The 15754-nt window shown below is 44.2% G+C and overlaps 1 protein-coding gene across 1 annotated transcript in view; it reads right to left on the bottom strand.

The window, feature by feature from the left end:
* Positions 1 to 15754, bottom strand: part of LOC141140314 (uncharacterized) — a 63798-nt gene that overhangs the window by 34804 nt on the left and 13240 nt on the right. Inside the window, exons 3-4 of the mRNA XM_073627354.1 lie at positions 5757 to 5932; positions 5275 to 5429 (exon numbers count right to left, since the gene is read on the bottom strand). Of these exons, the coding sequence (XP_073483455.1) occupies positions 5275 to 5429; positions 5757 to 5932 (331 nt within the window). The remainder of the gene's footprint in view (positions 1 to 5274; positions 5430 to 5756; positions 5933 to 15754) is intronic.

Raw genomic sequence — 15754 nt, forward strand, 5'->3', positions numbered from 1 at the left:
AGGGTCCGGGGGGCCCCTCCTCAGAGGGGGGTGGGGGTAATGTCAGGATCATTTAAGTCAAACGCTCTGTCCTTTGCTTGTGATAGCGAATGATACCTGTTGTTCCTGATCAAGCTCTCTGTCTGTCTGCCCTGTTTCACTAGTTTGGATTTCCCTGTGTATGACCTGGATTGGATATTGGACTATTCCCTGAACTCAGCCTGTCTTTCACCTGGATTGTCATTGGATCGGATATTGGACTATTCCCCGAATGCAGCCTGCCTTTTACCTGGACTGTCATAGAACCACGGTATCTGTTAACTGCAAGTAGTCTGTTTATTTGCTCTGTTCACATCTGCCCTGGCGTGGTGGCCAAGCACCATAGCATTGTGTATAAGTCCTGGGGGCAACCAAGTACCAGTAGGCCTGCTTGCCTTAAGGGAAAGGGGGCTGCTATAGGTGAAACAAACAGTAGCTAGCTATAGTGTCTGACCACCTGCGTTGGGGTAGACGTGACAACAGGGATGTGAGCAGGCCCGGATTTACTCCCTTTGCCGCCCCGAGGCCGGGTCCTTCAATGCCGCCCCCCCCCCCACACACACACACACACACACACACACACACACACCACGTCCTTTATCGATGACTTCTACAATAGATCAATTAAAAACATATCTCCACACACGAGAACACATAGACACAAATAACTGGCTTTAATTGTACAGACTAAAAATACTTCAGGGTAAGCGCGCGAGGGGTAAGGATTTTTCGCAGGCAAATTTTCAAGGCAATGGCTGGTGTTAGTGCTTCAATCATCCCCGGCACCATGGTTGTTGATTGAAACACATTATTTCTATCAATATATTGTAATATAAACTGAAATAGTTCAACTCACCATAATGCAGAATCATTGGGAGCCCTGAGCGTGTCACTTGCCACCATCTCTTGTCACTTGCCACTATGCCTGCCACCAGATGGGGATGTCACTTGCCACTATGCCTGCCACCAGATGGGGATATCACTTGCCATGCTGCCTGCCACCAGATGGGGATATCACTTGCCACGCTGCCTGCCACCAGATGGGGATGTCACTTGCCACGCTGCCTGCCACCAGATCGGGATGTCACTTGCCACGCTGCCTGCCACCAGATGGGGATGTCACTTGCCACGCTGCCTGCCACCAGATGGGGATGTCACTTGCTACGCTGCCTGCCACCAGATGGGGATGTCACTTGCCACGCTGCCTGCCACCAGATGGGGATGTCACTTGCTACGCTGCCTGCCACCAGATGGGGATGTCACTTGCCACGCTGCCTGCCACCAGATGGGGATGTCACTTGCTACGCTGCCTGCCACCAGATGGGGATGTCACTTGCCACCATGCCTGCCACCAGATGGGGATGTCACTTGCCACCATGCCTGCCACCAGATGGGGATGTCACTTGCCACCATGCCTGCCACCAGATGGGGATGTCACTTGCCACCAGATGGGGATGTCACTTGCCACCATGCCTGCCACCAGATGGGGATGTCACTTGCCACCATGCCTGCCACCAGATGGGGATGTCACTTGCTACGCTGCCTGCCACCAGATGGGGATGTCACTTGCCACGCTGCCTGCCACCAGATGGGGATGTCACTTGCCACCATGCCTGCCACCAGATGGGGATGTCACTTGCCACCATGCCTGCCACCAGATGGGGATGTCACTTGCCACCATGCCTGCCACCAGATGGGGATGTCACTTGCCACCATGCCTGCCACCAGATGGGGATGTCACTTGCCACCAGATGGGGATGTCACTTGCCACCATGCCTGCCACCAGATGGGGATGTCACTTGCCACCAGATGGGGATGTCACTTGCCACCAGATATGGATGTCACTTGCCACCATGCCTGCCACCAGATGGGGATGTCACTTGCCACCAGATTGGGATGTCACTTGCCACCAGATTGGGATGTCCCTTGCCATGCTGCCTGCCACCAGAAGGAGGAGGGCGGAACAGCGGTGCGGGCAATGAGAGATGTCATCTTTCTCCCCCGCCGCCGCACCGCTGATATTACTTGCTACTCTTTAAATTTTTTCAAAAATGGCGCCGGGCGGCGCAATCACGCTACTGCGCATGCGCCGCCCGGCCGAGCGCTTACGAGCTTTCCCGAGCCCGGCCGGCTTCGGAACGGCGCATGCGCAGTTTCGTGGTCGGCTCGCGGCCATCTTTTCTATGGGCACTGGTGCCCATAAGACTGTAATCGGCAGCACGAAAGGGGGGGCGGCCGCGAAGTCGCTGCAGGAGCGGCGCCGCCCCTACACCACTGCCGCCCCGAGGCCTGGCCTCGGTGGCCTTGTGGCTAATCCGGCCCTGGATGTGAGCAAAGCACAGATGTCTGCATACAGTGTCTATGGGAGTGAATGAACCTGCATCTATTAGCACTACAAGTATCAGAAATTTGGCTGATGATGGTGATGAACCATGATGATGGTTCTTTCAGGATCTCCCTCTGGGTCCTGACTCAGGGGATGGCTTCTGACCTCTGTCATATTGCGCCGCAGCCCACCCTTTTCTGAAGTGCAAGTAGTTCAAAGGATCAGGAACAACCTCCGGACTGCTGTAGATAGGAAGCGATGCTGTCTGCAGATGTCCCTCTGGATGCCGCTGTATAACTCTCTCCTATGCAGGCCGTGACTCGGCTGCAGCTCACAGTACCACAGATTACCTGCTGGCAGATCCAGGCTGGGGTCCCAAGAGATCGATCTAGGCCTCAACCAGCCCCTTTATGTCCTCTCCCAGCAGTCTGTTCTTCTCTCACAGCCATCTGATGGTTGTAGTTCAGGCCAGTCCTGCTGGAATTGAAACCCCAGCATTTGGATACACACATCCCACGATGCTTTGCTCTGCTCTGTCTTTAGGAAATGAAACATGGAGTCTAAGCCAACACTAGAGGGAAACAGCTCCACATCAACAGCATTGCATACTGTCCCTGAATTGCAGGCAACAATAGCCAACTCCTGGCTACAAGTTTCTCTTACCAGTCTCTACAAGACATACAAGCTGGGGGGAAGAACCTTAATGTGCAGTAGGTATTTGCCACACCTGGTAGTGTAGAATATTTGCAGTGGCCAGGGAGAAGCAAAGCATGGGAGTTTAACCACTTGCGGACTGTCCCATGCACATATACAACGGTGAGGCGGCTGCTCTGCACCAGATTACGTTCACGTACCTGACCCAGCATTTCCAGGTAGGGGGCGCCCCATCTGTGCTGTGATTCGCTACAGCACAAGTCAGTTAGCAGGTCCTAGCCAATGATTTATGGCCAAGACCTGCTGATCAGCTTAGTAAATCACAGTACAGAGCCCTGTGTTTACGAACAAAACAGGGTTCTGTATTGTACGCGGAGCAGAGATGTGGCTGTTTTTCCCCCCTGCAAAGCAGGGAGAAAAATCAGCCACATCTATTAGTAAAAGCAGCACATATTGCACACATTATACTTGGTAGGCATACAGTTAACTCTTTCATTGCCCCAAGATATTAGCCTCTTCCCAACCAGTGTCATTAGTACAGTGACAGTGTATAGTATTTGCACTGATCACAGTATCATGCAGCGTACACACGGTCAGACTTTTCGACCGGACTGGTCCGACGGACGCCGACGGACCAAATCCAGCGGACAATCCGATCGTGTGTGGGCTTCACCGGACCTTCAGTGGACTTTTCCAGTCGCAAATCTGACGGACTTTAGATTTGGAACATGCTTCAAATCTTTACGTCGTAACTCCGCCGGACCCAGAAATCCGCTCGTCTGTATGCTAGTCCGACGGACAAAAAACAACGCTAAGGCAGCTATTGGCTACTGGCTATCAACTTCCTTATTTTAGTCCGGTGTACATCATCACGTAAGAATCCGTTGGACTTTGGTGTGATCGTGTGTAGGCAAGTCAAAATTAAAATTCATCATAATTCATTCATAAAAAGTCCATTGGAAGTCCATCAAAAGTCCCTCGAAAGTCCGTCGGAAAGTCTGTCGGACCAGTCTGGTCGAAAAGTCCGCCCGTGTGTACGCGGCATTAGTGTCACTGGTGATGTCAGTGGCAGTTAGTCAGTTCCCACCCAGTGTCAGTTAGTGTCACATTTCCTGCTACACTATCACCGTCCTAAGTCACTGATCACCCCCCCATCACTAGTATTAAAAAAAAAAAATTCCTGAGAATATATACCATAGTTTGTAGACACTATAACTTTCAGGCAAAAGAATCAATATACACTTATTGAGATTTTTTTTTAAAACAAAGACATGTAGCAGAATACATTTGGCCTAAATTTATGAAGAAATGTAATTTTTTTAAATTTTTTATTGGATGTGTTTTATAGCAGAAAGTAAATAAATTGTTTTTTTAAATTAGATTTTTGAAAAAAATGTATATAATAAAAATTAAAAAGCCCAGTGGTGATCAAATACCACCAAAAGAAAGCTCTATCTATGTGAAAAAAATTCTATAAATTTAGTTTGAGTACCACATTGCATGACCGCAGAATTACCAGTTAAAGTAGCGCAGTGCTAAATATAAAAAATGGCCTGGTCATTAAGGGGATAAAACCTTCCAGAGCTGAAGTGATTAAAAACGAAGTATGGCCAAAGCTTCTGGGTCACAGGAGTGCGGAAATAAGGCTGCTACCATGTAGACATATCATTGTAAATTATATATGCACTTGCAGTATTTCTTATTCACTGCCCTAAAATAGGAAATATTTAAAAATTGTATTTTATATCCTGCCCTTATATATACAATTTATTACACATTCTTTTTAACATGACATTGTCCTTATTGAACTAAAGTATAGTTGAAGGCAAAACTTTTTTTTTAAAGTTTTGACTACAGTGGAGATTAATTAAAACTGGTCGGGTTCTTGCTGTCTGTGTCCCCATTAGGGAGATTCACTCTCTTTATTTGTCCTTTTTACCATTATTACTGAAAGGAATAGAAATAGAACATAAGGGAATAGAAGGTAAATATTCCAATGGGGACACTAGTTCTGGTGATCGTGAATGCAACAAGGGAATCTCTCACTTTGGAGGAATTTCCTCTTACATCCTGTTTTGGGGACAGGAAGTGAAAGAAAATCTCCACAATGAGACACAGAAGGCAAAAAAACTGCCAAGAATTATAACCCTTCATTATGCTATCCAAAATGAAAAAAAAAAGTTTTGCCTTTAGTTCTACATTAATTCTAGGGAAAAGAGCTGGAGGACCTGAAAGTTAAAGCACGCAAATGTATTTATCAGTGTGAAAAGTCTTACCTTTGACATATTTGAAATGGCAATGATATATGAGAATTTCTGCTCTCTTTCTTCAGTATAGTTGTTGACATATAATAATGGTGGAACAGTAGATATATATACCACTATGGAGTTTGCAGAGGGAGAAAGGATGACTCCTGGAACACTTATATTCGCTAAAAGACAAAATATATATATAAATTTACCACGTAAGTTAATTTAATTTCATCATGATTGTCAATTAACAGTTTTATCTTTTAAGAGGTATAGAAGCTATGATTGAATTTATTATTTTGAAGAGCCAGTATAAAGGAAAATTATTGGTAAAAAAAGCACTTCTGGGTTTAAGTAATAATTTCTTGTATACTACAGTATATTTTTGTGGTCCATGTCACAGGCATTGGCAGGACTATGCTTTGCTTGCATGCTTTTCTTCTTCTTCTGGTGTTTTTTTCTCAAAGTTATATTCCACAGGAAGCACAAGATACATTTATTCAACTTACTGTTACGTATGGGCACAAACCACTTGCTCTTTGCCGAAGTCACGTTCCCTGTTGCATTTGCCTTTACTTTTGCCATTATCTTTTCCTTAGCATTCTCTAATGTTTCTTTAGTCATATCACAGAACTTCTGTGTTCCAAAACAATCTGGCTTATTTGTCCATGTCTCGTCTCCATATCTATAATTTGAAAACAAAAACATATTTCTATGTCTTAAATAAACAATATATGGTATGGAGCTAAATAAATTAAAAAAGTACAATAAAAGTTCAGAAAGTGGATAATTGATCACAAGAGTGCTAGACGCTCACCAGAACATAGATTCAACTAGCAGTGTATAACATCCAACAGGATCCACCAAAGCTTGTGAGAAAAATCCAGTGCACGTGAGCCTCCACCCAAGCTATGCACTCACCAGAATTAGGATATAAAACATCTCCAATTAATATCCTTTAGTAGTCACTCCTCATCACTGCATATGGACACTGTGATCTCCTTCCCCCAAGGCTCCACGAGGTGCATGTAAAGAACTCACCAAGCAGGAGCTCCTGTTCCAAACAAAGAGCGTACAGGAATACTCAATTCAATAAAACCATGTTTTATTGAATCTTTTATGGGTACCTTTCAGGAAACTAGTCAGACTCTCCATGTATCTAATGTCATCTATCTTGTGGAACCATTGTTGAGGAGAAGGTGGATCCAACGATTTCCACATGGGCAGAATGCACACCCGAGCAGCATTGACATAATGTCTTACTACTGTTTTTTTTTTTATAAGCTGACAATGAGACCTTATTATGGTGCAGTAGAAAAAAGGAGAGTATGATTTGCATTGGTCTGTTGGTAAACATTTGTGTTATGGCATCTACCCAAGTCCAGAAAATGTGGAGAATTAGGCATGACTAGAATATGTGTAACATGTCGTCCCTGTCTGCACTACACCGCCAATACATCTCAGAAACAGAGGGGTACATATAATGTAGGAGTGTTGGGGTACAGTAACACTGGGTTACAATTTTATAGCTGGGTTCTTGATATTTATAGGACAAAGTTAGACTCTTACTGTGCACTGCAGGTGTCCAGCACATTTGGAGTTTCCTTTCCCACTTGTTTAAAAAGTTAGATTGCCAGGTTGCAGCGAGCAGTAGTTTGTAAGTAAGAGAAAGGGCATGCCTAGTAGTTCTGTCAGCACTGCACTCATGTTCAAGTCAGTGGTCAATGGTCAGGTAAACAAGGAAGTTTTAGGTAGGGACCTCAGGAAGAGAGAGTTGTGTTTAAATTAAAACATCCCAGGTTGCAAGAGGTTTGATCTTGACACATCTGGGAGACAGTAGGCCACTTGGAATTCCATCCTAATGTAGTGTATGGCAGAATGAATGCCCTGGTGACAGGAAGGTGACTTTTAATAGGCCAAAAGTAAATTCAGGATTACCAGGAACCAGGTAACATGGAGAAGGGGTCGAGGAGATACCATAAGTGTGAAAGGCAATAGAGCACATCCACCATGATTTTGCACACAGAAGCCCGGATCCTTCTCTTCTGGGGTCCCCCGCCAACACTTCTGGCTCCTCCCCCCCTGACGATTGCCCCCATAGCAAGCCGCTGGTTGCATTGCAGCGCAGTTGGTTTGCGACCAGACCGGGTGATGTCCTCAGAGGAAGGATGGCGATTGTTCCATCGCTGCCTGATGTGCCCACAAACTAGGAAAACTAAGGTAACATTTTCCTATTGAAGTAAACCCCCCTTCAAGGGCTAAACTTTGGTGTATGTTGGGTGTTGCTCCTCCTGGGGAGTAATCTTAGGCACTGTCTGGATTTAAATTTCCCAGCATCTTTAAGGACCTTTATACTGTGGGATACCATCTGCATGCACAAAAATCGTGGAAGAAGCACTTTTTCTATGGGACCTTAACTAGTAGATGGCCAATGGATATGGATTAAAGTATAGAAACCGATGTGATATATGTGTGGGCCAGAAGAGGGAAGTTATGTGGGCGCATGTGTATATATGTATATGTATGTGTACGTATATGCATGTATGTTTATATGTATTAATATGGTTACACAGTTGAATGTATTACTATTATGTTCTGGTATTGCCCAGCATGCTTGTGGGTCACCCCCACTGTAAAGATTTTATCACTCCCATTCTTGTTGCAAAGGGGCTTGTAATTTCCTGAACAACTCCTTGTAAGTAACTATCCATATTATTTTGATTGTAATATAATACTAGAGAGTGGCTTACTTTGTTAGTATCATGTCCCCCATTAGCTGAATGCTCCCCTGCACTCATACAGGGATCCATGTTGCGGTCTGGTGTGGGTTCTCCCCTTTGACCCTTGAAGCAGGTGCATCAGCAAGTATGTTTTAATATGGACCTATGGTGAATTATTAAAATTATATGAATTCTAAATTAAGTATGATGTTTTTGTAACCATTTGTGTATTTATCAAGTCTATATTTCTCCCCAAATAGATTCACTATTGGCTCCTGGAGACATATAGAGCTAACCATGCTGGTGTAAGAAAACCCTAGCACCTGGAGGAATTTGAAGCACGTGGCTTACATCTTGACAAGCCTCCTGTTGTGTGGTATATGTGCATTATACCACGTGTGAATCACATAGTGCCTAATAGTGTTTTAGTAGTTTTTATATTTTTTGATGGATATTTTGTATGAAAGCTTTTAACGTTATTCAATAATAAATGATGAAATTATTTTTAAGAAATTGATTGGTGTATGTGCCTTAAAAGTCCATATTTTTGCTTTCTCCAAATCATGCACAATTCTGGGACGTGGCACTGATTAAGATTATGAGTGCTCATGGTACCACTCAGTGGGCACTATACCTAAAGCTGTGCTCATAAGTTTACATACCCTGGCAGAATTTATGATTTCTTGGCCATTTTTCAGAGAATATGAATGATAACACAAAACTTTTCTTTCACTCATGGTCAGTGTTTGGCTGAAGCCATTTATTATCAATTAACTGTGTTTACTCTTTTTAAATCACAATGGCAACAGAAACTACCCAAATGACCCTGATCAAAAGTTTACATACCCCGGTGAGTTTGGCCTGATAACATGTACACAAGTTGACACAAAGGGTTTGAATGGCTATTACAGGTAACCATCCTCACCTGTGATCTGTTTGCTTGTAATTAGTGGGTGTGTATAAAAGGTCAATGAGTTTCTGGACTCCTGACAGACCCTTGCATCTTTCAGTTTATGCAAGACAGCCCAAGAATTTACAGGAACTGGAGGCTTTTGCCAAGAGGAATGGGCAGCTTTACCATCTGAGAAGACAAGAGCCTCATCCACAAATACCACAAAAGACTTCAAGCTGTCATTGATGTTAAAGGGGGCAATACAGGATATTAAGAACTGGGGTATGTAAACTTTTGATCAGGGTCATTTGGGTAGTTTCTGTTGCCATTATGATTTAAAAAGAGTAAACATAGTTGATTTATAATAAAAGGCTTCAGCCAAACACTAACCATGAGTGAGAGAAAAGTTTTTGTGTTATCATTCATATTCTCTGAAAAATGGCCAAGAAATCATACATTCTTCCAGGGTATGTAAACTTATGAGCACAAATGTATATAGATATCAACTTTAACATACGCAAACATGAATAGTGGTATAGCTAAGGAATAAGCAGTGGTTTGAGGCAAATCCTGAAGGTCAAGCCCTAGGTGATCATAGTAACCAGCAAGTGACTTAAGATATTTACAAAGCTATGAAAATGATATAACTATAAAGGCTAATATTTTTTTACATCCCTATGAACAATAAAGTCATATGTAAGAGATGCTTGCTGAGTAAAGCTGAAAGTGTTTGAGAGCGCAGTTTAGAAATAATCACACAAAAAAAAATGGTGGTGGAATGTTCCTTGCCCTTCTAATTTCCATTTCTATATATTCAACTAAGCCTGGCCAATGATAATTTTAGGTCATCACATACACTATTTTGTCTAAAGTATTGGGACGCCTATCTTTACACGCACATGAACTTTAATGGCATCCAAGTCTTAGTCCGTAGGGTTCAATATTGAGTTGGCCCACCCTTTGCAGCTCTAAAAGCTTCAGCTCTTCTGAGAAGGCTGTCCACAAGGTTTAGGAGTGTGTCTATGGGAATGTTTGACCATTCTTCCAGAAGTGCATTTGTGAGGTCAGGCACTGATGTTGGACGGGAAGGCCTGGCTCACAGTCTCCACTCATTCCAATCCACTCATTCCAATCCAATTCATCCCAAAGGTGTTCTATCGGGGTGAGGTTAGGACTCTTTGCAGGCCAGTAAAGTTCCTCCACCCCAAACTTCTTGTGCGTTTAAAGACAGGTGTCCCAATACTTTTGCCTAGAAAGAAAAAGCTGAATAGGAATCAGGTTTAGTATTAGGCTCTGTTCACATATATGCAAAGTGGATGCATTTTGAACTGGAGCTGATTCACACATATGTGGTGCAGCGACTGTGCAAATTTGCAGCACATTTAAAAAGAGTCATGTGCGTTTTCTGAACACTGTGGTGCAATTCAGATGTGAATTCCAGACTCAGTGCCTTCTATGGGAACGCACCTGAATTGGCCATCTGATCAGTTTTGAACGAGTCCCCCCCCTCCCCAAATCGGTACCAGGCCCTTTCGGGTAGGGTACGGATTGTAAGGGGAGCCCCACGCTAAAAGGATTAAAATAAAAAAAGGTGAAAAATAGGTTTGTGTTTTGTCTGTGTCTCCGTTGTAGAAATTTCCAAAAATTTCCACTCCTGAAAGGGAAATCTACCTAACAGGGAGAGAGATGTCAATAAAAGCTGACAGGGCTCTAGCCATTCCGAGTCTAGCACCCTCCTAGTTAGACTGATATCATGTTAGGTAAATTTAGTTATTTTTGGCTGCTCTGTAATCATTGGAGCAACTATTGATTTCCTTGGACTTTTCTGGATCTCACAGGCTGCAGGTTTAATTGCTTCCCTCTGCCATCTAGAGGCTTCTAGAATATAGGGGGCTGGGAGAGTCAAATGGGCAGCTTGAATATTTATTGTGCTGCAGCCAATCCTTGGTGAGGTGCGCCCAGTTGGTGACTGGAGGGGAACATAAATAGTCTAGGGTCTGAAGCAGCCTTGTTCTTGTTCTGTTGGAGAAGTCCCCAACCTCAGGGGCTGCTGCCCCTTTTGAGGTAGCTGGTTGGAGTTGAAAATGACATGGACATTCACTGTACTGTTCATTTAAGCACAAGAGACTCCATTTTGTTCTCTTTGTTGAAATATGTTCTGTAACCTTCACCTAACACACAGACACATTTCCTACTAAACGCTCTCTACTCCCCCCTCCCTTCTCAAGGTTTTACTTTTGCAATTGTTCTATTCGCTAGCTTTTAATAATATATTTCTATTTGTTAGCTTTCAATAACATCTCACACCACCTCTTTCTTATCTATGTATAAAATAACATGTAATAATACATTTTGACACTGAACGGACATTTTAAACACAGTGATTGAGTCCTGTGAATCTGTTCCTGCAGCTGCAGTATTAACTTTGTTTTAGAGTCCCAATCAGAAATTAGTCATAACAGTTTTGGCGAGCCAGCCAGGAGTTTGGCAGAGTCTTCAGAAGGAACCGTGCTTTGATCGGGATCATCGGGAAACGCAGACCTCAAATGCCGGCTAGGTAAGCTGCCCTTAAGCTTGCTATATTTCTGCCTTTCCTATGTATCCTATCTGTTGGTTCTCAAGGAAACCAGACCACTCTCTGACCTTTCTGGTTGGGTAACGTGTGTGTGTGAATGTGTTTGTGTCCCCCTTCACGGGTTGGACTATGTGTGGATAGGGAAAATCCTCTGCAGTTCCCTGCGTTGACTCTTTATGGGCGACCTCGGTCAGAGGCGCATGGTAGGGTCAGATAAAACTCACAGAGAAGAGAAGAAACGAGGAGGGTCTCTTAATGAGTGTTTTGTCTATTGTCATAAACCCCTTCTATCCACGTAGATAAGTGGAGACTATTCTTGTAAATCTGCAGATTTGCTGTACTATTTGTTTTAGAGGCAAGAGGGTATAGGCACAAGTAGAGAGGACTGGCCAGTCATTATGGGCATTAAATTAATTAAGGGAATGAAGGGTGAGAGGCCTTCAGAAAATGCCCAGCGCAAGATGAGCGCTAGAGAATATAAGAACCGAAGGTACGGTTCCACCTATACTGAGCCCCTAGATAAATGGGTAGAATGGACAAAGGGAATAGCTAAACCTTTAAAATCTGAAGGGACTTTTGATTTGCAAGTATGGCAAACTTTTCTGCACGATTATGGCTAACTACTGTGCAGTGAAAGAATGTGGAGAATAGCTTGCACATGGGAGACAGAAGCTAAAGTAACAAATCAAACTGGCTTGAAGGAGATGTTTAATAAAAGTACTGCCCAAATTTACTATGTTTGGCCAGAAGACTCTGTAGAGGAGGACCCCCCACCTTATGTGGCTGCCAGTTTGGCTTTAAGGGGTCCACGCACAAAAGCAAAATAATTAGATTACATGGAACACACAAAAGATTAGCTGGGCAATATAGTAGAGAGTAGAGGTTTAACAGCCCCATATCAACCTACAAAGAGGGTTTTGGCTTGTATCCTAGAAACAGATGATTGGCATAAATCAAAAGGCACATATGCAAAACTAGATTTCTCTGAACTTAAGGCTTTGGCCAGAGAAAGAGAGATAAGAGTCTGAACTTCCAGAACAAACCATAATTTCCAAACTGTGGCAGCAAGATGAAGAGGGAAGGAAGGGAGATGCCACCCCTTCTGCCCCTGGCACAGAGCAATCTGTTGCAGTTTATCCTGTCAGAACCCAATTACCGTATTTATCGGCGTATAACACGCACTTTTTTCCCCTTAAAATCAGGGGAAAATCGCAGGTGCGTTATACGCCGATCCCCTGCGATCCCGAGCTGTCACAACTTCAAAATCGCCGACCGCGATTTGAAAATGGCGCCGCCGGCGCCGAAATACACAGAGCCGGTCCTCGGCTCTTCTCGGCGGCTCTCGTTCACTTTGGGCTCCACTCGTAGTCCTGAGCTGAGCTATCCGAACCTACTCGGCTAGGTTCGGATAGCTCCGCTCGGGACTACGAGTGGAGCCGAAAGTGAACGAGAGCCGCCGGGAAGAGCCGAGGACCGGGTCTGTGTATTTTGGCGCCGGCGGCGCCATTTTCAAATCGCGGTCGGTGATTTTGAAGCCCAGGATGGCAGGGACAGAGGATCGAAGGCTGCACTGGGGCAAGGCTGCACTGGGGAAGGCTGCACTGGGGAAGGCTGCACTGACAAGGCTGCACTGGGGAAGGCTGCACTGACAAGGCTGCACTGGGGAAGGCTGCACTGACAAGGCTGCACTGGGGAAGGCTGCACTGGGGAAGGCTGCACTGACATGGCTGCACTGACATGGCTGCACTGACATGGCTGCACTGACATGGCTGCACTCACAAGGCTGCACTCACAAGGCTGCACTCACAAGGCTGCACTCACAAGGCTGCACTCACAAGGCTGCACTGACATGGCTGCACTGGGGCAAGGCTGCACTGAGAAGGCTGCAATGATGGGCATTTAAATGTAATTTTTTTTCCCTTCAACTTCCCTCCTAAAAGTTTTTTGTTCCTTAAAATTCCCTCCTAAATTGGGGTGCGTGTTATACGCCGATAAATACGGTAGTTTTTGAAGGTAATGCTGTTGACAGTAAGTCTCAAATTAAATGGCATGTACCTTTTAGTCCCCAAGATATGAGAGCCATATTAGAGGGATTGGGAGATCCTAGAAAGAATCCAATTGGGTTTGCAAACAAACTTAGCGCTGCACAGGAAGCATATGAGGCTTCTGCTACTGACATTCATCAGCTTCTTATTAAAGCAGTGGGAAGCAACATGTCTGGCTATATACTTAAAGAATGTGGTGTAGACGTCAAAAATCTAGGTAAGATGGTTAGTGGACAGGAGGTTTGTGAGAAATTGAAGGAAAAATTGCCCCAAATATATGGACAAACCAGACATGCTGAATTTTGAATGCTAAGCAAGGGAAAGAGGAAGCAGCAGGGGCTTATTGGAGGTGGTTAAGCAATATGGCTGAGGAAGCAGGCATTAAAATAGAGGAAGAGAAGGCAGGAGAAACTGCAAGTCCATCTACACAACTGGTGAAACAAAGGTTTCTTGATGGTTTAATACCCCAGTTGAAAGAAAAGTTGTTCACAGCAAGGCCTGAGGCAGGCAATATGTGCATTCGAGAAGTCCTGCATATCCTGTTATCCATGGAAAACAGGGTTAACCAAAAAGACAGCAAACCCAAGGTTACATGGGGAAGCAGAGAGGAAGAGGAAGAGGCAAATGCAATTTCAGAAATCATGGCAATCGAGGACCAATCATATGCTACAATTGTAATGGGGAAGGACACATAGCCAAACTCTGCCATCTTCCTGACTGTAGACTGGAAAAGATCTTAGAGGCACCTCATGCTGATCCCAGTTCTCTGCCAAAAGCAGTGGATCATGCATAGGAAAATGGCATGCCAGTATCAATCATGTTAAATAGGGGAGACAATGGTCCCGAGGCCAGAGTAAAAGTATTTTTACAAGAACTCCCCTATCCTGGAGGAGAAACAGAATTAACCTGTTTAATCGATACTGGTGCAAGCCAAAGTGTTTTCAATATAGAGGACTTATCTCCAGGATTATTATCTACAAATGTTATCTCTGGTGTTGGCCTAACCGGGACCTCTACTGATTTGGTTGAGTCCAAGCCACCTAAACTCAGGCTAGGACAGCAAACAGAAATTGTCACTAAAGTGTTAGTTGCAGACACAGTACCAATCTTTTGGGCGCTGACATTTTGAACCAAATTTTAGCAAACATAGACTAAACTCCTACAGGAGTCCAAGTGGTCTGTAGTCTGTCAGGAGAAGTTTTAAATTCTACCTGTGGAGTATTTTTAATCCAAGACTCTCCCCCGACATTTCCACCGGAATTGAAAGTGATTCCCGCTGAATTATGGGCCAGCAGCAAATATGATGTAGGTCTGCTGGATTGTACCCCAGTCATGATAAAAATTTAACCAGGAGCCCATCTCCCACAGATTAAACAGTACCCACTGAGTATTGCTCAGACTGAGGGGATAAAGGATCAAATCACTCAACTGAAAGCAGCATGGGTTGTTGTACCAATTAAGTCCCAAGTCAATACAACCCTGTTCCCAATTGCAAAGAAGCCAGACAAGAAAGGTGGGCAGGTGGCATACCGCATGGTGAATTATATGAGAGGCATTAACAATATAATTGAGGCAGATACCCGATCGTGCCCAACCCCCGCACTTTACTAAGTGGAATACCTGCCTCCAGCACCTACTTTACAGTGATTGATCTCGCAGATGCTTTCTTTTCGGTGCCCCTGCACCCAGATTGCTGGCACCTTTTTTCATTTACCCATGATGCTCAAAAGTTAGCATGGACAAGATTGCCCCAAGGCTGTGTGAGTAGCCCCTCTGAATATAATACTGCGTTAAAGCAAGTATTGAACCAATGGTCCCCCTCACACCCAAACACAGTTCTGCTTCAGTACATAGACGATTTGCTTATTTGTTCTGATACAAAGGACATTTGTAGCAGAGAAACAGTAAGCCTTCTCATGTTTCTCTATAACAGTAACAACAAAGTTAGCAAACATAAGCTACAATACTGCCAAGAGAAAGTGATCTTCCTGGGTCACTGCATTTCACATGGATTCCGTCACCTAACCCCAGATCGAGTTAAAACTCTACAAAACTTTGAAAAGCCAAGAAATGTACGGCAACTACGTGCCTTCCTGGGGTTAGTGGGATATTGTAGGGACTGGATTCCAAATGCATCAGAACTTATGGCTCCTCTACATGAGGCTACCACTAGAAACCCTTTCAAACTCACATGGGACAATGAATTGCAGATGAAGGAGCTTATTAAAATTTTGTCTGAAGCTCCCGCTATTGGACTTCCTGCCTATACTAAGAC

This window comes from Aquarana catesbeiana, linkage group LG04, assembly GCF_042186555.1.
Source record: "Aquarana catesbeiana isolate 2022-GZ linkage group LG04, ASM4218655v1, whole genome shotgun sequence".
NCBI lineage: Eukaryota > Metazoa > Chordata > Amphibia > Anura > Ranidae > Aquarana > Aquarana catesbeiana.